We start from the raw sequence: 27,253 nt of genomic DNA, 5'->3' as shown, positions 1-27,253 counted from the left end.
TGACCAGTATAATTTACAGAGTGTTACCTGGTAGTGAGAATGTAAGAAAAGAAAGAAATACCTTAGTATGTATGATTGAAGACAATTGGTTAAAGTTTTTCTATGTTAGCTGAGATTTAAAGAAAAACAAAGGACAATGTAGAAGGTAAGTTTCATTGAAAGAGAAAATTGGAATATTAACTGGAGAATTTTAAACTTCATCTCAGTGGTCTTAAAAGCATTGTATCAATTTCAGTGTAGCATGCCACCTCCCATCTTTTGTTTTTTATTTAGAATTTTAAAGTCTAGAATTTAAGCTTTATATCAGGGTATGGTTCACATCTCATCTCTGAAATACAGCTGTCTTTTGCTGATGATTTGTTGTGTCCTTGAATAAGTAATATTGCTGTGCCTTAATTTCATTATTGAAAAGAAACGTCACCCTCAACTAGAGTTCCTTAGGTAAAGAGCAAGACATTGTGGTATCCCTTAAACACCCACTATGTGAAAATAGAAAAATTGGGACTATGTGCTTTTACTTTTATCTCCATAGCCCTCTGTTTACCCAGTCTTTTAAAAACTTACAAACTGGTTGGGAACACTGATTATAATCACATATTTAATTGAATACATGCTGTCTTGCATTATTCCTCAGTCATTTTAAACATGTTTTGTGGGTTCAAAAAGGTAAGTTACTAAAGGACATTACTTTAATACTGGCAAGGCCTCCTCTTTACCCCCAAACCTTAGAAACACATAGTGCTAAAAATACCTGAAAATTCCATAAAATATTTGTAAAGTACATTTCAAACCAGAGGATTCTTCCATTGAAGCATATTTAACTGGTACATTAGAATGTGGCTCAGTGTTTGAAGTACAATATAGGTATGTTCTGGAGATGCTGTAGAACAAAGAATTCTGTATTTGTGCTTTGATTTTCTGTAAACTAAGCCTTCCAAATTTCTTTCTTTCTTTTTTTTTTTTTAAAGATTTTATTTATTTATTTATTTGACAGAGAGAGACAGTGAGAGAGGGAACACAAGCAGGCAGAGTAGGAGAGGGAGAAGCAGGCTCCCAAGGAGCAGAGAGCCCGATGCGGGGCTCGATCTCAGGACTCTGGGATCATGACCTGAGCCGAAGGCAGACGCTTAACGACTGAGCCACCCAGGCGCCCCTAAGCCTTCCAAATTTCAAAGCTCTTTTAATTCTTCTGAGTACATTATGAAGAAGCCTTTAGTTGGGATGCTGGAACCTTGTATATCTGATTTCTTTAAGGGCAAATGCGGTAATTCCTTTGAACAAGTCAGTTTCAGAAACAGCTGAAGTTACCGAGGTGTCAAGTTGGAGCTAAGGGTGGGGTGAGCCCAGATAGGGTGAGGCGGATGAGCAGGGGCCACTTGTTCTGACCCACAATATAAGCATTAAGAATTGTAACTCGTAACTTCAGGAATTAGAACTTTTTGTATGTGTGACTTTTCCAAGAAGGAAATGCACATATACACTATTACAAGTATTACTAACAGGGCTGAGTCTACCGTCCAGTAGACTGTTCCTTTGGAAATAAATGACAGAAATTTAGGGCTTTATTATTACCCCTACTCTAACTATGCTCCTAGGGTACATAGTCAAAATGGCCCACTCATTATATCCTGTGTTTTGCTTTCTAAACTCTGAGTAGGAATAATAATAAAGGTAATAATAATGACATCCTCTTTATACAGGTCGTTTTGAGGATTAAATGAGATAACGTAAACGATGGAACAAATGACTACACAAATCAGTCATTTAAAGCCTGTTCTGTAAATTTTGTCGTAGGTTCTCATGGAAGTTTATATGCTGTTTTTTATATCATAAATGAAACTGATCCACTTTTCAAAATCAAATGATCGTAATTCAGGAATAGTATTGTTTATCATTTTATTTTTCCTCTTTCAGATCATTTGGTATCGTTTACAAACATTAAAGTTATTTTATATAAAACATGCATTAAAAGCAGATGATAGAACTTTCATAAAATTCACCCCTTTACAGCAAGCATTTTCATAGGTTTGATTTTGGTCTCAGGTGCATGTATAAAGAGGCCTTTGGACTATAAAGGTAGTAGTCTATTTTTGATATTTTACATATAAAAGAGTTCTAAGTAGTGTCAAACCAAACTGTCTGGAGTAGTAGGATGAGATAACTATGGGGAAGAAAAGGAGGTGTAGCGTAGGTGAAAAGCAACCCAGGCAGAGATGGATCCAGTAGTCACACTGAATATGGATGAGGAAAGAAGGAAGCTCCTTATAAACCACCAGTACTTCCAGAAGTTTCTTCTCATTTGGATATTCTCATTTGGCACCATTTAACACATCTAGAAACCTGTTTATGTACTTGCTTTTTACTTTGCTTTTCTTCCCTACCATTCCTCGCAAGGGTTCCAAAAAAAGGGAGTGGGGTAGTTTTCCCTATTTTTTTCCTCACACACATTTATCATTTCTGTAGCTTGAGGTGAAAACAGTATCTAGATGAGAATGTTTGACATGGAGCGAATTCAACCACAATAAGTGGGAGGTTGAAGGTAAAATAAATTGTTCTCTGTATTTTTAGTTTACTGGCATAGTCTGGCACTAAAAGTTACTAATTATACAAATGTGGCCATTTGTTCTTTTGTCCTTAGCCCTCTGTTTAATGAATAATACTGAAATGTTTCCTTGGAGGGAATTTAATTCCATCTTACTCATTCCCTTTTTAAAGCTTTCATTAATACTGCTTTTTTGAAGAATGTGTTCATAAATCATCCCAAACCTATTGTGTATTTTACTGATTACAAAAGGATTGAATATATTTATTAAAAATTGGAAAATACAGAAAACCATATTGAATTTTAAGGCAGTTTAATTGTATTTGAACACATAGATATATTCCTTTATTTGAATACGAGAGTATGTATAGAAGCTTTTTTGATACTTTACGTATTCCAAACAAACATCCTTCCATAGTACTTGATGATTATTTAGTGAAATCTTTAAAGTTTTTTTTAAAATAAAGAGTTTTTTCTAGAGACACTGGAGGACAGCTTCAGCATATCAAAATAAAATGTATGGAAAAGTAAAATTGGGACCCTAATGCAAATATAAAATGAGCAAATGCCAGACATTTTAATCAACTCATTAATTAGCGAAAGAACGGGTAAGATGTTAAAACCAGTTCAAAGAGCATTTGAGTAGTTAGATTTTTATAGAAAATTAATAAGTATTCCTGTAACTACAACTTAGTACTTTTTGCCCAAATAATGCACATAAATTGAAAGAATAAAGTTTATTCTTAAATATTCACAGTTGCTTATTAATAGGATGTGTGTGTCTTTTGGGCACTGTATAACTTTTCAAATCTTGAAATCAGATTGGACACCACCACTGATTTTCCTTTATGTTGCAGTCACCCCTGAAAACCCGGTTTCACTAAGATTTGGCTTTATTGTAGGGAATGCAGTATAGTCTAATGTTGAAACTGCAGACTACTTGAGCTAGTAGTTTGCATAGGCTCTGACAGATGTTGCTTTCTTTTCCCCCCTGCCAATTTAAAAATACCTCACCACACCCTTGTGAATTTGCTGCAGGTTTCCAGAGTGCTTTGGTACACAGTTGGGACACCAAAGCACCAGGTAATCCTTGGATGGTCATTTCCCCTGTATGATGTTGAAAGGACAAGCTGTTTTCCTTTGGCCTTATGTCAAAGTTTTGAATGAAAACTCTTAAATACCCTGGGAGCTTCTAATTAGAATTGTCAAATTTCTCTCCTTAAACTGCCTGCTGGATGGTGGTGGTATCATTGATTGTCCTGGTAGACTCTCTATTTTTTGTTTATCCAAACCCTGCCAAGCGTGTAGACTGTTCCGGTAGGCCAGTTAATCATGCCACTGTGATGCACTAGGGCTGTAGTATAGGAGATTCTTGAACTTTTTGGTCTCAAAAACACCTGTAAACATTGAGCACCCAAGAGAGCTTTTGTTTATATGGGTTATACTTATCAATATTTATTCTAAAGAAGTAAAACCTGGAAAAGTTAAAATATTTATGACTTCAAAAAACAAGAATAAATTCATTATATGTTAACATAACCCTTTTTTTTAAACTAAAATAATAATTTTCTGAAAGGAAAAAATAGAAGAGTGGCACTGTTTCTGCGATCTCTTAATGTCTGGCTTAAGGGGAAACAGCTGTATTCTCATGTCTGCATCTGCATGTAGTCTGTTGTGACATCACACATCATGTAGCCTCTGAAAAACTCCATATTGTACCTCGAGAAAATCAGAGTGAAAAAGATAATGTCTTCATTCTATTCTGAAAATAGTTTTGACTTGCTGCCTGCTTGGAGTGGAGCTTCATTGTAGAAGTGATTTGTCCATATTCTAAATCTCTTAAGCAGAGGCAGGTAAACTTTTTCTGTGAAGGGCCAGGTAGTATCTCCAGCTTTGCAGGGGGTATGGTCTCTATCAAAACTAGTCAATTCTGACATTGTACTGTGAAAGCAGCCATATACATATATAAGGAAATGAGCATAGATTGCTCCAGTAACACTTTATTTACAAAAAACAGGTGACAGGATGGAATTGCCTTTGGGCCTAACACTGCTGACCTCTGCCCTTAAGAGGAAAATTGCTGTCCAGATAGGTTAAGTGATTAGTTGAGAGCTACACAGCTAAAAAGTGGAGGATTCAAATCCAGGCGTTTCGAGTTTTACAACTGCTATTTCTCTCAGTTCTTCATTCTGTCTTCAATAATAAGGTCAGTGGTTACACATTTAATGCTAAGTGATTATTGATTAAAAATAAATATTTAAGATAAAAATTCATTTAACCTACAAAGTTGTATAGGGGCTCGCTGGCATTTAGAATCTCCCTAGCTACCCAAGAAATGATTGGGTGAGTATGAGTCTTTAGTATCATAAACCATATGCACAGCAGAGCATTTTAATTCTTGTGTTTATTCACTATATAAAATGAGTATTGTCATTGTACGTATCTGAATATGTTTTCGGCAAAGTGAGGAGTTATTTTATCCTATTTCACTTATTATTTGGAATGGTAAATACATGTATATAATGTAAAATTTAAACAGCAGAAAAAGATGTAGGTAACAAAGTGAGGCTCTTACCCACTCACACTGCCCCAGTCAGCCAGTTTCTCTCCCACTGTTAAATCCTATCAGCAGTTTGTTTTTATCTTTCCAGAGATTAGCTTTGCAGATATGCACAAGTGCATACGGATGTATTTCCCTTTTCTGTACAGATAGTATGTCAAATAGTACACATACTCTACCCATTGGTCCATTGCTTTATTTTATTAGAAGATCAGCCCATGTTAACGCATATAGGACTATTAACTGAAAGCAAAAACATGCTTTATATTCTCTCCTAGTATTCAGTCAGTTCACTAATTTCAGAATTTATTTTCTTTGTTAGCTACACCCTGTGAGTAGCTTTCTATCAGTAGTTTAAAAAAAGGGGGGGGGGGGAGAAAAGATCTTGCCTCGGCATTTGGTGGACATGAGCAAAATAACTTGACAAAGTCCTGCCAAAGAATGTAGTATTATCAGGGAGGTGAGACGTGAACCCTTAAAGCAGTGAAAGAGGAGTCTCTGTGTGTGGGGTTGTAGTTTTGGGCTGTGAAGGGGGCATGACACTGAGAGCTGGGAGGTTCTGGTGCGGGTTCTAGGGAAGAGAAAAGCTTCATGAAGCTAGATGGGCTTTGACAGATCTGAAGTTGGGATGTCTTGGTAGAATCCCAGAGAGGAAAAGGCAGTGACAAACCTAGCACAACCATGTCTCAAGGGAAAAGATCTGAGTACAGAACGGGAGTGTTCTTAGCAGTGATGGAGGATGGGAAGAGAGAACTTCTAATAGGAGGACCTCTCGCATGATCACAGAGTTCCACTGACATTCTCTTAGGTCCACTTCTCTTTGCTGTGGGCCCAAGATATATAAGAGATGATGCTTGGTTTGTAGGATCCATATACGACCAAAGTTGTGTGCTTGTGCTAAGAATCACCTGCAGACTGTCTAGATGTTCACTTGGGGTGGAGACCTGCTGTGAGTAAAGGTAGCTCATAGGTATTATAGTGCCTTCTGCCACAATGATAGATTGAGGTTTTTTGTTCTGAATGAATGTGGCAAAGAGTATGCTCTTTGGGAATCCAAAGCATGTAGCGTCAGTACTGCAGGTTTAGAACTATGGTAAAGTTCTAAAGTGATGAGGCTTAGATTAAGTGTGATTGTTCATGAGGGTAGAGATGGAACATCGTTCCAGTAACAATTGAAAAATTAAAATAGTTGCCGTTGGAAGTCAAAAATTGCAAAATTCCAGAGCCACATCTAAATATTGTCTTGACAGCTAAAGATTTTTTAAGGGCTTAAAAAGAGAAAAACCAACTCAGAAGATGAACCTGTCTAATGAATCACTAAATTCTACCCCTGAAACCATATTACACTATATGTTAACTAACTAGAATTTAAATAAAAACTTAAAAAAAAAAAAAAAAGAAAATCAAGCTTTCTTTTGAGGGCCCAGTTCAAAATTACCACTAAATTATGGCGGTTCATGTATAACTTTTTTCCCTATTGCTCTTGATTACTTGCTTCTGCAGATTTTAATAACATAGCTTAGGATTGTTTTTGGTTAGTGCCTTCTGTGTTGTCTTATTTTATCTCCTGCCAAGGATTTTAGCATTTGCAGTCTGCGGGCTCCTATATCTCATGTTAATTTTTTTGAAACTAGGGTATATATCACTTTATTGCAATTGAGATGCATCTAAACCCTGTTATAACATTAACCTGAAAATCTTTGTTCTGCTCACTGTTGCCACTGTAGCCTCTCTTTATGGCTTTAATCAGTTGGCATCTTCTTTAAACTTGAAGGGGGGGAGGCGGCAAGCCCGTGGTACAGGTTTGGATCCGTACTGAAAGTCAAATTGAAGTGGTAGATAAAAGGCAACCAAATTAGAGATATTCGGCAGCACAACTTCAAGCTGGAAGGAAAGGGAGCTTACACATGTAAGTTAGGACTAACATTTGTTGAGCTACTGTGCCAGATGCTTTACATAAATTACTTCCAGTCTTCACTACATACCTGGAGTTTTGTGTTATTTTCTTTGATTGTACAGATGAAAAAATGGAGACCTGGAGAATCCTGGTAACAGAGAGAAAGTGCTAGAACTAAGAGCACATCTTCCAGTAGTAGGGCAGGACCTTTATACACACTGCTTCTTAGGTACTTTGTGTCTTACCCCTCACAGCAGCCCTGTAAGATTAGAGGTAGGAGCACAGATAGTCCTAATTTGAGTTAAAGGAATTGAGATAGAGAGAGGTAAGTAACTTGTCCAAGGTCACACTGCCACCAAATGCAGAACTAGATAAATCTACTTCCAAGGCGCTTGCCCTTAATCGTAGCAAACAAATAATAAGTCCTGTCTCCCTCCCCAAAATGAAAAGGTTAGAGAAAGGTAAAATGTAGAGGCTTGATGTTAAGTGTGAAATAATAATAATAATTATTATTTAAAAGGGATGATTCACTTTTTTAGCTCTTGGGCTAGAAAGTCTAACTACAATGATGGGAAACTGTGGAGGCCAGACACAAAGAGAAGAGTGCAGAGGCGCAGTGTTGGAGGCTTTGAAGGAGGCTTCTAATTATGCTTTTCTTTTATGAAACTTGCTTGCACAATAAAGCCCCAAGTAGGGTATTTAAATGCATATTTAGAAGGTGAGATTTCCATCCTTGCACATTCTCTCAATTAATAGGCAGTGGTCAGGCACTTGCCCTAAGGGGCTGAGCTGGATGCTGTTCTGTCAAGGGCTCCCTTATGGTAGTCACATTGTCTGCATCTTCCCCTAGAGCTGTCAGACTGGAAATCTTTTTAGTGTAGTCAGGTATCTCGAGTCAATTTGAATCTGGATTGGAGGAGTAGGACCAGGGGTACAAAGCAGTGTGGGGTTTCTGTCTGCCTCTTGAAGGTTTGCCTGAATATTCAGGGACTGTTGGGTGCTTAATAGTAAGTCAAAAGCCACAATTTTTTTGTGGCATTTAGCCAAACTTAGAATTATGGAAGAAAAATGTGTTATTTCCCCCTCTTTTATTCATTTTATTCATTAGGGTGAGGTATGAGAAGAAGCGTTCTTTTAAAGCTCAAAAAGTGGGCATATCTTAAATGCTTAGGAAGACTGTGAGTTTTAATATTTAACAATATATTTTATTCAAGGGATGTGAAATAGAAAACTACAACAGAGGGATACATTTTAATAATAAATTATGAGAAAGCTGCTTTGATAGCCACACGACCCTGTTATTGGTCACATAAAGCTGGGACGAAAAATAAATAACCTTATTTTTCTCTGATATAGGATGACTGTTAGGCTACAAAGAATAATTTCATGCATTCAGATCCATCATTAGGGAGATCAGTAATTGAATTAGTATTTAGAGACAGAAAGTATGACCCCATCAATCAGTTAAGAAACAGAAGACAATATCCTGACCCCAGCAAAGTTGTAATTTATGGGATTGAGGATAGGTTTTTTTTGTTTGTTTAATTAATGACGTATATTTGAAAGCATTCTAAAAAAAGAGGTCAAGGTCTGAATATATATGTATTTATTTACCTTTCTTAGTAATTGATTTTGGGTTTTCATCAAGTTTATCTTTTACCTGTCCTTTTTCTTCAGCAGGTCAGACATTTCTAGAACTCTGATAGATTTTTTTTGGCTGTTAATTATTTTCATTATAGGGAAATTAATTTGCACTCTCTACTTTTGTGCAGTTCCTGCTGTTCTTTCAGTGTTTGATGGATGCACTGAGTGGCTGAATGAGAGAAGAGTAACCTAAGAGCAGTTAATATAAAATTGAGTCCAGTGGGATAGTGACACAGTGAGCCATCTCATTCTCGTTTTTGTAAGAAAGCTCCAGTGTTGGAATTCAGATATACTTCCCAAGGTCATAGGGCTACACCAAGCCGGACTAGAAATCTTTCCTTTCCTTTTCTAGTTCGTTATACTTTCTGCTACTACCTACATTGTCTTCCATGTTTTAAGTGCTTTTTAAGCTTTTTAAAAATTGGCGTTTTAAAAAAAAATTACATAAGCGTGCCATGAAAAAATTAAGGAGTTTCAAAGGCAACAAAAATCCCCTCTTCTTTTGTTCTCTCTTGTTCGACTCACAAGAGGTATTCACCAGGAATGGTTTTTCATGTATTCTTTCAGAAACTTTATTCAGGAGATTCTAATATCTATGCATTAGTAATTTTTCTTTAATCTACTGTAAAATTAAGGAAGATTAAATACTTCCCATTTTAATTCAATTTCTTAATTTCCAAGTAAGAACTTTTAAACTACTGAGTGCTTTTTAACAAAGGAATCTGGTTTGTTGTTACTGGAGTTGGAAGGACCCTGTGAGGTAAGATAGTCAGTCCGTTCCTTACCTAGCTTTTTAAATGAGAGGTTAAGTGATTTGCGTAGAGCTCCACAGCATGTAATTCCACTAAGTAGTTTCAGGGTTTAGGTTTCTTTTCTTCCCACTAATCCATACTGTCTCTCAGTTCATGTTATAGACTTAAAAGTGAACTGTGTATCATAAACAGGCATGTTTCATGTGTGTACTAAAGGAGCCTCTGAACAAAATCTAATCTAACAAAATGAACTAATACCCAGCAAGCACATAGCAGATACTTAAATATTTGGATTGAAATAATTTAAACTAATTGTTTACCGCAGTTTGTCAAGAAAATGAAGGGCTGGGACCAGATCATTTTTACGAAACTGTCCACAGTAAATGTCTATGATTGTCATTTCATTCTATCCTCAGAGAATCGAGCTGTTTTCTTTTAGACTCATAAGCAGTTTCATTCAGTGGCTGGTCCTGACTACATTTCCCAGCAGGCCCAAGGCCAGTTGGTGTCCGGTGGTGTTTGGTGCATTCTGCTGCCAGGTTTTCTATTAATCCTGTTCCTCCTGTTGCTTGTCGCGATGGAAGGGAAATTTTACAAATGTGGGTAGTTCCAAAATGGAACCAGGATTGGTTAGACAATATGGCCAGTGTGAATAAAAATCTAATCCTGTACATTTCAGAACAGATCACAACTGTGTTCTGCATACTTCAGTGAGCTAATTTATAAGCCGCAGTGCCTCTCCTATCAGGGAGGGTCTAGTTGAAAATGGGAGTATGAAGTTCGGGGTAGAAAGCTGGCTGAAATTTAAGTGGTGTGCTGGTGTGGTGTGAAGGAGATGGAACATGGCTCATGTAAACTAATGTTTACTAGCCAAGACTCTGGCAGGAATCTATCTGGTCAGCACCTTGACATACAATACGATGTAGTGTACTAATTAGCTATGGGTACATAGATATTTGTGAAATTTATGGGAACTGTAAGATTTTATAAAATTCACTTGAAGAATTCTCGCTTTGTTTCAACACTATTCATGAAATATGATGAAGATATTTCCTGTGTTTAAATAATGTGGTTAAAAACCGGGCATAAAGGATCATTAACAAGAGTATCTGCAGAATAACAAGTCTGGTTATTCTTCAAACAGCAAATCCCAACAACTTGCTTAGAAGCCCATTTGAGCATAATAAAAACCAGTGCTAACTTGATTAACATTAAATCAAATAAGGTGTAGAAACCAAAAGCTTTTCAAGTTACACTGTAAGGAGTCATTCCCAAAACTGATGTGAATACCGAATTACCATAGTATTGCAGTGCTTTTACCAATCTGATTTATTTGAGATCACTGATTAGATTAACAGATTCAAAATGACCAAAAAGATAGCTTAAAGGATCATTTTAAACATTAGATATTGTTACTAGTTTAGGAAACTGGAAGTGTGGAAAATATCTGTCCTATAAATTAGAGTCAAATAAAATCATGTCAAATAAGCCTTTAGGTTTTATGGTAGAAAACCCCAAAAGATTCCATGACTGTCAGGGTATGGGAGGAGGGAAGAAGGGCAGTTTATATGACTACTTTTTATCATTATTTTCCTTGCCTTTTATTGGCTGACACAGGGCTTGAATTTTGAGGTTGGCTATTGATGTAAATACACTGAAAGCATAAATGCCTTTCAAAGGGTATTCATCTGAATAGTACTGCTCTTGCCTGAAAGTTCATTTTCATAGGACAACTGTACTTGGAAAAACAAAAGTTACTTTTTTATTCCAGTTTGTAAGCATATCTGGAACCACGCTGAAACATGTTATGCTTGAGTGATACCAGTTGAGTGATTGGGTGTTATTTGTCCTGTGGAGGAAAATGAATTTTAGTTCGAACATTTGTCATTAATTAATAATGCAATTTTAAACCTATGACTATAATTTTATTAAAATTTGTCTAAATTGTTTTTTAAAAAATTTTAGTTGAATTCATTCTGTCATGTCTGTTGACTAAACTTAGTTTACATTAAGCATAAAAAGTGGAGAAAGCATTCATTATTTAAAACAATTCTAAGTGGAGTTAATATTTCTCACTTGTTTACAGAACATTTCTTTCTTGAAGCACCTTGGCATTAATTACTTTGGTTCATGAAATTTCATCTGTTTTCAGTATTGCAGGGAAGAAGCTGTCCTCATCTCAAAATTAAATGTCTCAAACTGTATTGAAAAGTAAAGATGATACTGAATACTGGTGATACTTGTGTTCTTCTCTCTATAATCCTGTGTTTTTCAGTTTTACTACAGTGAACATGTATTACGTTGTTAATCAGAAAAAATAACACTTTTTTTTTAAGTAAACATAAAATAATACTTAATTTTCTCCTGAATCTTTGTATTAAAGTAAACTTGAGGGGTGCCTCGCTGGCTCAGTTGGTGGAACATGCTGCTCTTGATCTCAGGGTCCTGAATTCAAGTCCCACGTTGGGTGTAGAGATTGCTTAAACAAGTAGACTTTTAAAAAGTACACTTCAGGGGCGCCTGGGTGGCTCAGTTCTTAGGTGTCTGCCTTCGGCTCAGGTCATGATCCCAGGGTCCTGGGATCGAGCCCCGCATCGGGCTCCCTGCTCCGCAGGAAGCCTGCTTCTCCCTCTCCCACTCCCCCTGCTTGTGTTCCCTCTCTTGTGTCTCTGTCAAATAAATAAAATCTTTAATATAAAATAAAATAAGTACCCTTCAGTACTTTCTCTTAAAAATTAGAACCTCTAGTTTGTAATTGAAATTGAATGCTAAAATGTTGGTAAGACGAAAATATTAACTGCTACTTATTTGTAAGATTCACTTAACAATGTTAGAAAATCCAGGCTCTCAGTGCTGGGAGAGTGATTTAAAATAGTTCATTAGTGATTCCTTTTTAAACTCCTGAAGCAGTAGTATTAATTTGTATCTTTAGAGATTTCTGCACTATAATAAGTTTTACCTAGAAGTACTTAAGGGTTTTGTATGTCATCTTAATGAACGTTGTGGCCCCCAGCCATCTTTGGACCTCTACAGAGGTGCATGCTCCTGTGCTAGGCTGAATGTTATTGTGATTTATCACTGTGCTTATGATTATGCCCAGGCAAGTGCTTTAGGGATTTGGAGAGGCACTTTAGTGTGGTGCTTAAGAGCATGGACTTGAGGTGGTCAGACTGCCTGGGTTCCAGTTCTGGCTTTGCCACTTACTGTGTGACCTTAGGCAAGTAAAAGTTATTTAACCTCTTTGTTTCAGTTTATCTGTGAAAGAGAGGTAATATTGTCTCTACTTCATAGGATTACTATGAGAATTAAATGAGTTGATATTTACCAAGTGCTTGGAAGAGTACCTGACATATCTTAGGTTTGTTTAGTCGTCACATGAACCTCTCATTTATTCCTCATAATAATCTTTAGAGGATAGCATTCACATTTTATAGATGTTAAAAGTGTAAGGCTCAGGGAGATTATGTAATTTGCTTAAGGTCACACAGCTAGTTATGTGGATCTGGGGTTTACATTCTGGGCTGTCAGACTCCAAAATGTGTGTTGAGATTGTAAGTTCCTATTTTAAATAGCCCTTACACTTGGACGTATCCCTTGGCTGTTATTTTATCTAATCTAGCCCTTAATGCGTCATGTCAAGAGTGAGTGAGACTTTATGCTTTACAGAACTTGCTATATAGTCAAGGATGTGTAGAAGAGTAATCAGACATGATTATAATGGGTAAAAAAGACGTATGTGGGATTGCCTTACCTGTTGCTAAGATACTGAAAAGTAGAAGTTGTCTAAATTTATGATACTTAAGCACCCCTCCCCCCCAAAAAACAACCCCAGTTAAGATACATAGTTTAGAGTCAGTTGTATGTGAATGTAACACATACCTGTTTGGGTGAAAGAACATCACCGGGAAAGGAAACACTGTAATAATTATGCTTGGAAAAGTGTAAATTAATATGGGGAAAACCTGAAACTGATAATTTAAAATATATGCACTAAAGTCAAATATGGAATGAAACATTCTCATTAAAAACACATACACCAGAATAATTTATTTATCTTGGCTGTGTTTTAAAAAGCTTTACAAAAACTTACTGAAGCAATAATTGTCTGTGTTTTGGTGGTTTCATTGAATTTTTTCAAAAAGTATTTGAAAACCAGCAATACTACAAAAAGAGCAGCAGACTGATCATGATAAATATATAAGTATAATCCAGAAGATGCTAAAACACATTAATTACATCTTCTATGGCTGATGAGGAAAACAGCCAATGTATATGAAGCAAAGACTCCATTTCAGTCAGTCTTTACAAGAAACTTTACAAAAAAAGGCATTTTGTTCACCCATCCTATTACTTAAAAAAATGCAGAGGAAGACAAATGGGAAGTACAAATCCACATCTATGAATGAAGCAAAATAAATAAAATGACAGAACCGTGGATTGGTGACATGTAAGGGTAGCCTGTGTGTTCATCCATTGCTGCTGTGTAAGTGTCTGGAAGTCTGACGTGTCTGAACAGTGATATGGTGCCACAGAATGAAAACTGTAAAATCCATGTTCTTTGATCTAGTATCATACCATTTTTGACAAATGGTATTATGGATAAACTTTTTCTTCTGGGGCGCCTGGGTGGCTCATATGGTTAAGCGTCTTCCTTCGGCTCAGGTCATGATCTTAGGGTCCTGAGCCTCCCTGCTCAGCGGGACGCCAGCTTCTCCCTCTGCCACTCCCCCTGCTTGTGCTCTCTAGCTCTCTCTGTCAAATAAATAAAATCTTAAAAAAAAAAAAAATCCCTTTTCTTCAAAGGTGTTTCTAGTTGTATTATTTATAATTAGCCAATAACTGGAACCCTTCCTGATTTTTAATAGCTCAGCAAAAGTTTGTTCGAATATAAATTTACATTTTCATTATTCAGATTCCTTAAATAGTATCTAAAATATGCTTCTGAGTGATCAAGAATACCAAACATACGTGATGCTTGCGTTAATGTAAAATAATTTATTAATACTGATAAAGGTTCTACACAAATCTTCTTTCTGGATACTGCTTTCTTTACCTGTAAAATGAAGGTGTGAGGCAAAATGATCCTTGACACTGATTCTATGGTCTGTGGACCAAGGATCACAAGAGGTGATGGATTCTTGTAATTATTTGTCGTAGCCATGGACTTGCTCCTCAATCTGTGGTTGAGCATAGTGCCCAGTCTTTGTGTAGGATCTCAGTAAGTCAGTGGAGGATGGGCAGATGGGCAGATGGATGAATTAATTAATGCCTGGTCTTATGATAGTATTTTTTATTTCCTAAAATTTTTTTCCAGTTTTACTGAGTTATATTTGACGTATAACTAGTTTTTCTTTTGTAAAGCTAGTTAAATAAGGAACAAGTGATATTTTTGCAGTTTTTCTTTTCCAGTAAGCCTCTTGTTCTTATTATGAAACTATATAAATGAACTAATATCTTAACATTTATTGAGCACTTACTGTGTACTACTTTTCTAAGTGTTTTTCATAGATTTAATCCTGATAACAGTCCTACTAGGTAATAGTTATCCTCAGTTTATGGATGTAAAACCTGAGGTGCAGAGAGGTTAAGTAAATTACGCAAAGTTAGACCACCAGCAAGTTAGAGGGGGCCTGGCAGTGGTGGCAGGGCCTGCCCTCATACCTGTTCTTTTATCACAGCTTCTCATACCTCACTGCCCTGGACTTGGTGGGGCGTGGTCAGGGAGTGATGGGCATGTGTTAAGACTGGGTTGCCTGGGCAAGAATGTGGGTCATGTAGGGCTTTGCCACTAGTCCAGGCAGTTCACATGCTGGTTGGCGGTGGGGAACCCAAGCCAACTGAAAAACCTCATCTGGACGTGAAGGACCTGAAAAATGAAGGCACCCTAGGGTAAGCAGCATCTCGTAGGGGCAAAGACAAAAGCTAGGATTGTTCGGAATGAGGAATAAGTTTCGCGAGCAAGTCTTGGTTCCAAGGATCACATTTAATAGAACTGTTCAGGATTCTACCACTAAGTTCCATGCGTATACGTATTTAGCTTAGGGACTGTTGTAGGAGAGGATATAGGATATATAAGTCAAATAAGATAGAGCCTCTGTATTCCTTGGACCTTGGGTTTTTCTCACTTTGGGAGGCCACACCGTTATCATTTCTGTGGACTAGGTTATGACATTTGTGCTGCTTTCTCTTGTGTGCCTTGGTTCTTGTGTCCAGGGCATTCCCCAGGTTATGATCAGAGCTCTCAGGTTGTGAACCTCAAATTGAGGCCCTGCCTCTTTTTACCCCCATTAGCTTTTTATATCTTGGAAACCTATGCTCTTTTAATGTGGGCCACCATGAATACATAAGGCGTGGTGCCAGTGCTGGCTTATGATTTTGCACAACAATAATAGGTGTTTTTTCAGGTTAGACTCTTAACTGTTCCAGGGAGAGACTGAGAGTCCTTAAAATGTAGATGAAGAGTTCAAATCCAAAACAGTGACATTCTGAAAAGCATAGAGGAAAGTCAATTCAAGGTAGTAGATAGAATTCAGATTTCTTATTCTGAGAATAGCTATTGCCAATCCTAAGGCAATAAACAGAGGCAGCAGGGGTCAGGAAACAAATTTATAAGCCAGTGGTTCTGCTGTCCTGTTTACCACAAACATTGTCACTATCTTGCCGTCTACATTTGGTTTTATGCCAAGGTGGAATTCTTCAGTTGTTCACTTTGAAAATCCTCAGCAACATATCGGCAGTGTTTGTATCTGAAAAATGTTAGTGAAAACTTTTCAGTGTCTGAAAAGTGGTAATCTGCAGAATATAGTCTTACAGAACAGAATATCAATGAATTCTTATTTAAACTGGTGTCTGTTTTAAAAGCACTTTTTAAGAAAACTGTGTAGTCTTAAAATAAGCCTTGCTGTTTTGGAGATTTCTTTGGCTTTGTGTTGTCGACAGTAGGCTCTGCAGTCCCATTAGTATTGTCAGCTGTCAGAAGCATCTGAAGCCCAGACAAACTCCCCAGTGTTAGATTAACAAAGCACACCACCACCCTGAACCTGATGTCAAATAAAGAGGGCAGTGTGCAATTTTCGGTGCAATTCCCTTACTTGATCTTCACTCGGATTTATAGGCAAAATGGATTTTGATCTGAGGGCTCATCCCATTTGTCAGTGATTGTGACATCTAAAAGTAACCTTGGTGAATAAGACTGGTTTTAAGTCATATACTTTCAAGTATCATCTTTCCATCTAACACCTCAGTTAATCTAAAGTGATTTAATAGATGAAATAAATACCCCTGAATGATCCCTTTGTTGCCATTTATTGAGTCTTGCTGTGTTCTGAGCATTTGCTAAAAGCTTTATGTACATTTACTCAAGCCCCCATTTTAATCCTGTGATGTAATAACTGCTGTGTTCATTTTATAGATGAGAACACTGAAGGGTCCCTGGTGAGTGGCAGAGATAGTCATGTTACAGATCCAGAGTTGGTGCTCTAAGTAATCTGTGCCTTTTATCCCTAAAGTTATATTATTCTAATCAAGAACTTTGGGGGGGATATTTTATGAGAAATACTTATTGTCTTTCTTCTCGTTGAGTTCCCCACAGATCGTATTGATGTGATGTGTAATAAATACAATAGAGGAGATGAAGCATCTACTTCATTCAATAAGCATTTATTCAGATCTAATATCCTCATCTACTAGTTTCCTTCTTTTATGCTCTATTGAGATGGGGAATCTCCAGACCGGTGTGCAAAAGACAATCTGTGAAAGTGCAAGAAAATGTTACTTTGTATCTTTTCACCTCTTCTTATTAAAAAAACGTGGTGTATGTTTAGAACATGTAAATAAAATACATTAGTATTAGTCAAGTACTAACTTTATTGGCCCTAAGATGTATTTTACCCCCCACATTTTAACATCTTAGGTTGCAGTGTTCCTTACATATGAATTGTAATTAGTGTTTTTTTTTTCTTGCTTAGTGGTTAATAAAATGACATTGTATCTATAATTGACGATTTCTTAGATTCAATGAAATAAAGAGGTACATGTAGCAAATTAGAATAATAAGTAGATAAATATTGGGGATGTGTGTTCATTTATTTTTTAACTAACAGGAGTGCGTAATCAAAATGGTCTTTTCGAATTTTATCTCCCTTGCTTAGAATCATGTGTGTTACCAGGTGTGCTTTTGCTGATAAAAGTGCTATCAAGTGCCTTTCCCCAAGGCATATAGTTGAGGACCATATTAGACCTGTTGAGGCAAGTACGGCCCCATCTCATGATCACTAAAGGGGTCATAGAGAACTGTGTTGCACTAGTACTGATTTCAGTGTTGTGCAGATTTCATTTGGCCTTGAAACCATCCATTGAACTCATTCTCTATAACATTTTGTCCCTGTTTATCTTCTAAATTCTCCTGAATTAATAATATTAAGCCAGTAAGCATTCAAACACTGATTGAGGCTGATCTTCACACTGTAATGTTTTCCCATCTTACAACGTTTCCTCATCTCTTGGTGATTATTGTTGATTGATTGTTTCCAATATTGCAAGGTTTACTTTGTCCTCCAGATTATTCCCACTGACAAACATTCTTTTTCTCATCACTTTCAAAAGTGTTAAAATGATCTCTGCTTTTATTTATGTTGATCCTACATTTCTTTTTCTTTTTTTTTAAAGATTTTATTTATTTGACAGAGACAGACACAGCGAGAGAGGGAACACAAGCAGGGGGAGTGGGAGAGGGAGAAGCAGACTCCCCGCCAAGCAGGGAGCCCGATGCGGGGCTGGATCCCAGGACCCTGGGATCATGACCTGAGCCGAAGGCAGACGCTTAGGACTGAGCCACCCAGGCGCCCCGATCCTGCATTTCTTATTTGCACTACTTTTGTGTTTGTAAACATGATAAGGTTAGTCTTATTTAAAAACTTCACAACTAAGCCTGAAGCTGTAGGGGCTGGAAGAGCAGGTGCTGGAGTGGCTGCCTGTGACCCCCAGTGCTATCTGTTGGTAGCTGGTCAAGTTGATTCTTTTGCTCTAGAGGTTTTCTTCATGACTAAAACTGAAAACCAGAAGTTCATAAGTAGGAGTTTTCTGTATTCTGTTACAGATGAAAACTCTTACGTGATTTTGTAATGAAATTCTGTATGTAATTAAAAGTAAAGCTCTTACATTGTTTATAACCATAGTGTTAAAGGATTCTCATACTTTTCTTTTTGCCAGTATAACAGTGTATAAAATAAAATTGCCACATAGTACTTTAAAATAGCACAATAAAGAGGTTAGAGTAAAGCAGTTGGTCTTGAGAAGAAAATATTAACATTTTACAACATCCTTCTAGCAAGGTTAATGGTGTGAGTCCAGTTTTATTCTCTGAATCCCATAAAAATAAATCACTCATTCTTGCTATTTACCTGTACAAGATGTAATACAAATTAGTTTTCTTTGCATAGAGAATAAGTAGTTATCTTAGATGATAGACTATGTTAAAGAAATAACCTGCTTTATTTTTATGTCTTAGCATTTTCGTGTAAAAAGTATTTACCCTTTTTTCACTTGTTTCCAAGGGGCATGTGCTTTTCACTGTAGCTGCCCATGAGTCTTCCGTACTCAGAAGAGAATGGAAATGTATGTGGGTGACTGAATCTGACTTGAGGTAGCTTTCACAAAATGCCATTACGCTCTTCTCTTCTCTTACCTTTTTCCTACTTTTGCCTTGACACCCAGACCCTGCAGATTGCTGTGCTCGCAGAGCTCCCTCTCGCACATGGCCGAGAGCTCTACTTGAGCAGAGAAACTGCAAGTTGTCCATTGCCAGGGGAGAGCAGCTGGCTTTGTTTGCACCGTCCTGTTTTTCCCCTCAAAACTGCCTGTGGCAATTTGTACCTATTCTTTATTACCCAAGGGTTTTGCAAGCAATAAAATAATGTATCTGACTACTTAATGTCCTAATGTGATTCCCTTTTCAGAGAAGCAGCAAAGTAGAAGACTCCTTTCACTTTTCCTCTTCACTGACCATGCAATATTCGTCCTGTTGGGACAGGGTTTTTTGATGTGCTGCTAGAATGCAGAAGAAGATTCTACTGTATTTTCTTCAGATTCTTAAAAGCTGTTTATAAGTAAAGCTCACATTTGGTCAGAAATGATATTAAATGATTTAGATATACTCTTGCCTTGTAGGGAAATTTAATTAATGTGATCTTATATTTAACTTAATTTTAACACTGTATCTTCAGGTTGGATTGTAAAAGATCGATATGATACTGATGGTGAGAGTGAAATGCTTTTTTATTTTCTTGCTTTCCGTTTATTATACTCAGCATACAGAACATGGGCCTGGATTGTTTTTTCCTTTTTTTAAAGAGCCTACTACAATACCATGTATTGTGCTAGATGCCAGGGAACTAAGAGTGGGCAGGATCGATGTGGCCCCTCTCCTCACCCTGAGTACTTGGTGGGACTCATCTAGTACTGAAGGAGAGAGAGGAGGAAGAGCTCAAAGGAGAGGCATTGGCTCTTAGGGCAGCTTCCTCCCGTAGAAGGCTCACTTGTTCTCTTGTGTGTGTAAGCAGCCTTCCTTGTCCTGTCTTTGCCAAAGCAGGCCTCTGGTTGACATAGTGAGTATGAATGAGGCTCTGGGAACACCCTTCTCAGTCTAAGATTTAATAACTCAACTGTTGCAGAGCCTCTTGCCTCCCGAGCATACTTTCTTCCCCAGCCAGTTGTACTCCAGACATCTGGGGCACCAGATTCCAAAGTTTTTAAGAACAGAGAAGTTTCCAGTTAACTTCTCTCCATAGGAAGTAAGTACTCACCACTGTTTATATTGTTGTTAGTAATACCGTAGCAGTACCACAGGTAATGGCACCAAGTGTGTGTGTGTGTAGCGTAATTGTAAAGCTGTATATTAAAAAAATTTTTTTTCATGGTGGTAGTTGAAAAAGGCGTTTGCCTGATTAGTCTTAGGCTCTGCTAATGTTAATTTATCGAGGTCAGTGAGAGTCTGTTGTAGAGGTAAATGAAAATGGATTGATTATACTGTTTGAAGGAAGCAGTGGCTTAGATAATCCAAAACAATGCTTAATTACAATGACTGTTTTTTGCTCCGTCATGTTACACGCAATGCCTACTGCTAATACAAAAAGTCGTTTGCTGGGTCCTCTTCAAGGCTGCCCAGGGGTGACACATTCCTTGCTTTCATGGGTGGGGCTAGGTGTGGACAGAAGACAGAAATGCCTGAGTTGAATACTATCAGAGACAAGATGCTGTCCTGAGGGTCTAGGTGAGTGAATAGAGAAAGAATGCTCCACACCAGAGAAGGGTCTTCTGGACTGTATCCTGTGGAGCCTCCAGCGGGTAATCTTGAACTTACATTGCTTTTCTTTCCTGCTTCCACCTGTGAGGTGTGTACTATATATAACTCCAGCCTTTGAAGGTTTTTTTTTTTTCCCCTTCCCCCTGCAGTTTAAGAAAAGACAAAGACTTTGTCCAGGTATTTTTATATAAGGTGATAATGTTTGGTATTATGACAGTGATTTATATTTGTTACTTCTGTATCTTAATTTTTAAAATGTTAAATGTAAGAATATATAAATCAGATTTGAAGTGTAACTTCAAGCCTTTTATTTGGTGCCTCATTTTTTTTTTGGTTTTCTTTTTTTGGTCCTCAATATTTTTTCTTCTGTTCCCTTATTCTAATACCTTCCCCCAATATCAGTCGGTTACATTTAATATATTTCGTAGTATAAAAACACTTTTATGGTTTAAAAATTATTCTGCAGAGTATAATTTTGGGGGGCCTTGCCTGTGAAATCAAGCTTGTTTAAGCAGACTTGACATACAAATTGTAAGCTTTTATTCTATTACATCTCTTTAATATAAACCTATAAATGGAAATTGTTTCATGTATCTTTCATACACATAACGTCTTATTACTTCATTAGTAACATTTGCGTATACTTGTACCATATTATGGTTTTTAATTAATATATTTTCTTATATTTGTAGTCATGAGTCAGTCTAATATATTAGAAGGCATGAAAAATTACTTATTTCTAGAATGTTAGTGAGGGGGTGAAGGAATATTTGAGGATACATAAATAGTAAATATGGAAGTCTGCATACTGTTGTGTACTCTATTTTGCTGTCGTTGCTTTACAGTTGGCTAGAGTGTAATAAGGGAAGGCTAATTCACCTTTCCTTGTTGGGTGGTATTACCCTTCCAGCAGCGTTGAATTAAGAACAGTTATTAGCAAGTTATCTCTGAAAGAAAGGTTTCCCATTTCATCTTCTGATGACCTTCAAATAAATATTTGGAAGTTAAAAATGGCTGTATAAATGTTTAACAAGATAGTAGATCAGTCTATGGTCTGATTCTTTTCCATAATAGGTAGAGATTACAAAGTGAAAGGTTTTATTGCCAGCTTATACTATAGTGGTAACTTTGTGTTTACATTTGTGTATTTGTTTACTTATTTATTTATCAAAGAGAGAGAGAGAGCACACACACAAGCAGGGGGAGTGGCAGGCAGAGGGAGAAGTAGGCTCCCCACTGAGCAAAGAGCCTGATGTGGGACTTGATCCCAGGACCTTGGGATCATGACCTGAGTGGAAGGCAGACGTTTAACCAACTGAGCCACCCAGGCATCCGTGTTTTTACTTTTAATAATCTTACTATTTGTTTCAGTTTTACTACATATACAGACTTCATGAGTATAATAGTTATACAGAGTTATCTCCAGAACATGTATGAGGGAAATAGTATTTTTGGTTTTTAGAAGTTTAACATTGCTTAGGTTAAAAATAAACAACTGAAGGTATATTTTCTTTGTGTCCTTGCTCACCTCTTAAAGTGAGATAGCAGATCAGCTGATAAGGATGTGTGTCTCAAATGATACGGTGGACCTTCACATCCTAACTTCCAGTCTGATGCATTGCATTTAGAATTTGTTAAATAAGGAAGTAATTGGCACTTTTCAGTTTAAGTGTGTTAGCTGTTTCCTTTTCTTGGTCAGGAAGAAAATATATTTCATGTTTTTTTGATTAGCTATAGTTGAATCCTTTTAGTATTTTAAGGAGTTTAAAACTTTTTCTGTTTTCTGTTTTGCCAGAAATAAGTAAGAAAAATAAATGAATTCTTGGTTGTTTGAGTCCTGGACTGAATGATAAAACTATTTCAGAGTGCACGAGATCCAAAAACATATGAAATAATACATTTTAATGAACTGGATCCTATTTATAAATGTACTAGATATAGATAGCTCAGTGATTTAAAAAGAGGCTGTAAAAAGTTCCTTTTTGTAACCATCAGAGCTTTTTTTTTTTTTTAAACCAAGTCTCTTTCTTAAATTTAGATATTTTGAATACCAAATATTTGAAAATCAGGGCATATTTTTGACCTCTGAAAGTCAACTTTAATCATTGAAGGAAATGATCATATTTTGCCACATGGACGTAAAGGTGTTGAAATTGATGTTCAGACCTTCTATCTCCATGTGTAAACTGTTGCAGAGACTATAATAAAGACCTTTAGTCGGAGTCTGGGGTAGACTGGGCTTATCCAGCAGGAGAAGAGTAGTTACCAGTATCTCATAAACAGAATGCTACATCCTCATTTATTACATCATTGCCTGTAAAGCTCTTCCTGGAATTTAAGTGCTGATGACAAGGCACTCTGGCATCAGTCAGTCAGATGGTATGCAACTCTGGATGGCATGTGGATATTGAACCACTTGTAATGCAACTAATTAGCTCTACCCCTGAACAAAATAAGTGATGTATTAGAGCTTTAGTGTTTGGATGCTGGAGATTTGGCATCTCTTCTCAGCTTTACTGCTCCTGTGTTGTCATTTGTTAAGAGTATATCGTACCCTTCATGTAGAATGTGCCTCTGCCATTTCAGGAGGATTATTAAATGTAATCTCTTTGGGACTCTTGTCTGCCTCATAGGGCTTTATTTTATAGGCTGTATGTTTGAGCAACTTGGAATAATTCCTTCAGGTGTTAGCCAACTTCATTTTCTGTTAAATGACTCCACTAGTTCTCTCCAGGGATTCTGCTGCTGATCACTTGTGTTTCTAGGTTAACTTTGTTCCACATAGTTATGTATTTAATTCTGGGGAGGGAAAAAAGACAATTTTTATTCCTTCACCAGAATTGTTTGCCTCTTTTGCCATTTATGTCAGTTGTGGAGGAAATATGATAACCAAATACATATAAGTAACTGCAATATATTCCAGATTTTGGTAAATCTGCCAAGTTAGAAAGACAAATTAAAGAGGTCTGTTAAGTTTTAGGGAAAGAAATAAAGATCAGAAACCAAAGCAGAATTGATCTCATCTCCAGTAATTCATTTCTCTAGGATCATTAAGTGCAATTTGAATTAGTACCAAAGATATTAATTTTATCCTATAATTATGCAATCATTTAAGATTAGATAAAAAGTAATTTCTTAAAGAATGTTAGGGAGTCTTATCTGATGATGATGCTCATATTCATTTCATTGCTACTTGGAGAATTCAAAGAAAACAAATGTGAGTTTATCATCACCAGCAATAGTTGGAACTAAATCTTACACTTAACAGTATCTTAAACTGAGGGTAAGGTACTGCATATATATTATAGGCATTATGAATAAATACACTTTCCTTTAAATAAAGTACATGCACTTGTGGTTAAAAATTACCTAGGCCACTATGGTGTTCTACAGCCAGATTATAGTTCTCTCCTTATGAGAGTCCTCAGAGCTATTCTAGTTTCATGTCCTCTGTGACCCTAGAAAACCACTCCAAAAATTAGGTACTTCTCCCCCAGGTCCAGTTCTTTTGGACTTGTATCTTATGTTGAGAACACTACTACCACTGAGTTACTATGATTATCATCGTCATTCTGCCATCATAGCCACTCTGTGTTCTGTGTGTACGTATACAAATATGTTGTCTCCTTTAAACCTAACAGTAATCCTTGGTTATAATATAGTAGGTCTCATTGTACTGATTGTACAAATGAGGATAAAAATCAAGTAACTTATGCAAGATTGTACATTTAGTTAGTGATATAGCCAGATTTCAAATTTGGTTCTGATTCTAACACTCTTGCTTGTAATTCCTGTACTTTACCACTCTTCTGTATTCCTCAGAGTGTTGCGGTCAGGGTCTTATCCTAACAAACGTAACTTCTGGTTGCCAACAGCCCTAAATTGCCCATCAGATCTTGGTTGTAATCCTTTGCTGTGGTTCTCTAGCTAATGGAGCTCATGATTACATCCTAAGTATTTGGTGAAACTTATTAAAGTTGGCAAATTAGTTTTTTTTGGGGTGGTCATGGCATTTTTTAAGGCCTGTTCCAGCTCTAAAATCCATTCGTTCTGTGACTCTAACATTGGAAAGCCAAATGGAAACATTGCTAAAGTATAGGTTTTCACCCCAATGCGGGGCTTTATCCCAGGACCCTGAGATCATGACCTGAGCTGAAATCAAGAGTTGTATGCCCATCCAGCTGAGCCACCCAGGTGCCTCAGGAGGGAATTGTTTTTTTAAAGAACTAACTTCTTATGTGAATATGTTTTGCTTCCTTACTTAGTCTCACTGATAGTAGGGATCATAAATTTATGTTAATATATTCTGAGTAGCACATATTTTAGTTATCCTATTTATAGTGGGCCTTCTATAAATAGTCATATTCCTATTGGAATTTTTTGAACTCTTTATTGAAATATACATATGTTTGCCCATCAAAACTGTTTAGTGCCATCCACTTTTATAAAGTGAGTACACCCTATGTCTAACATTCAGATCAAGAAATGAAACGTTACTACATTCCTAGAAGCCCCCTTTGTTTCTCCTCTTAGTCACTGCCTCCTGTTAAAGTAACTAATATCCCAATAACATTACATGTAAACTGGATTAGGTTTTACATGTTTTTGAATTTTATTTAGATGGAACAGTTTATGTTGTTTTGTGTCTGGCTTCTTTCTCCCAGTGTTGTATTGAGATTCATCTGTGTTATAGTCAGTTGCAGTTTGTTCATTCTTATTGCTGTGTAATCTGTAGTATGAACATACCACAATTAATTGATTGACATTTGTTTGTTTACAGTTTGGGGCTACTGTGAATAATCCTGCTAAGAACGTTCTTGTCCTTATTTTCTATTAGGTATATACCAAAGAGTAGAATTATTGAGTCTTAAGAGTAGTAGATGCATGTTCAGCTCTAATAGGTCTTGTCCATCAGTTTTCCAAAGTGGTGATTTAGACTCCCACCAGCGGTGTATGAAGTGTTTCTGTTGTTCTGCATCCTTGTCAGCATTGGGAATTGCCTATTTTAGTTGTTTTAACCATTTTGGTGCTCATGAACTTTTTACTAATGATTGTGTTACTTCAAAAGAGTTTCAAGTTGACAGAATCATGGATTTATGTGTCTAGTTATTAATGGTAGTGTGAAAGCTATTCTTTCTAATTACTTTTAAAAGCTAAGCTTAAAAAAAAAGCTATATACAAATGAAAAGTACTCAACATGCCTAGAAGCATCACAGTCTTAGAGGTCTGAATAACATATATTTAGAGGGTATGCAGGTAGAGTGGTGGGTGATACTGGGGAGTTTTCACTGTTATTTGGTTGTTGTCTTAGATTGTATCTTATTATGAATATAGGTTGGTTTTTATTGAGGGTTTTGCACACATTAAACAAGGGAAAGACTGTTGAGATGACGAAGGAGATTTGATAATGTCTGGAGTAGAATTTGGATACTACAGTTGAGAGCACCAGAAAAAAATAACAGGAAATGAGGATAGGGTAACTAGACCCAAGACCTTTTTTGGTTTGTGTGTGAAATGGTTATTAAATTTCTTTTAGGGGTGCCTGGGTGGCTCAGTCGGTTAAGGGCTGCCTTTGGCTCAGGCCATGATCCCAGGGTCCTGGGATCAAGCCCCGCATCGGGCTCCCTGCACAGTGGGAAGCCTGCTTCTCCCTCTCCCTCTGCCTTCTGCTCTGCCTATCTGTGCTCTCTCTCTCTCTCACTGTCAAATAAAAAAAAAAAATTCTTTTAGTCAGGGGCGCCTGGGTGGCTCAGTTGGTTAAGCATCTACCTTTGGCTAGGGTCGTGATCCCGGGGTCCTGGGATCGAGCCCCGCATCAGGCTTCCTGCTCAGCGGGAAGCCTGCTTCTCCCTCTCCCACTCTCCCTGCTTGTGTTCCCTCTCTTGCTATGTCTCTCTCTGTCAAATAAATAAATAAAAATCTTTTATTTTTAAAAAATTTTTTATTTATTTATTTGACAGAGAGAGAGCGAGCACAAGTAGGCAGAGTGGCAGGCAGAGGGAGAGGGAGAAGCAGGCTCTCCGCTGAGCAGGGAGCCGGACGTGGGGCTCGATCCCAGGACCCCAGGATCATGACCTGAGCCAAAGGCAGCTGCTTAACTGACTGAGCCACCCAGGCGCCCCTAAATAAAATCTTTTTAAAAAAATTAATAAAGTTAAAAAAAATTTCTTTTAGTCATAGAACACTTTTTTTAAATGAAATGTGTGGCTGATTGCCATTTGCGTTGACATGTGGTGGATGGAGGGTGAGGATGGAAAACCTTTCTCTGGTACACAGTGGGGCTGGGGACATCTCAGAGAAACCCTTGGTCTTCATGGAACACAACTGGTAAACATCCATTCTAATTTAAAAGAAGAGGTGGGTGTGACAAAGCACTGGACTTGCGGGCCACAGATGGGGTTTGCTTCTCTGCTCTATCTTTGTCTCTGTGACCCTCCTTGAGTTTGTGTTATCATCAAAATCAAGGTACTAACACAGCTGTAATGAACATTATAAAGGAAAAAGAGCTTAAAGTGCTTCAGTGAGCTAGTGAAAGCCTTTTGCCAACAGTTATCAA

General features: G+C 37.1%; 1 protein-coding gene across 4 annotated transcripts in view; it reads left to right on the top strand.

Moving 5' to 3' along the window:
• MED13L (mediator complex subunit 13L) overlaps positions 1–27,253 on the top strand; it is a 301,327-nt gene that overhangs the window by 176,776 nt on the left and 97,298 nt on the right. The window contains exon 1 of one of the 4 annotated variants that reach the window (XM_035017070.1): positions 18,185–19,038. The exons of the other annotated variants lie outside the window; for them this stretch is intronic. Within the exon in view, the coding sequence (XP_034872961.1) occupies positions 19,013–19,038 (26 nt within the window). The 5' untranslated portion in view covers positions 18,185–19,012. Of the gene's footprint in view, positions 1–18,184; positions 19,039–27,253 lie in introns of those variants that run through there. 4 annotated transcript variants of the gene reach the window in all.

This window comes from Mirounga leonina, unplaced genomic scaffold, assembly GCF_011800145.1.
Source record: "Mirounga leonina isolate KUSES-001 unplaced genomic scaffold, KU_Mleo_1.0 Mir_171, whole genome shotgun sequence".
NCBI lineage: Eukaryota > Metazoa > Chordata > Mammalia > Carnivora > Phocidae > Mirounga > Mirounga leonina.
This window is presented reverse-complemented; position numbering and strand designations above follow the sequence as displayed.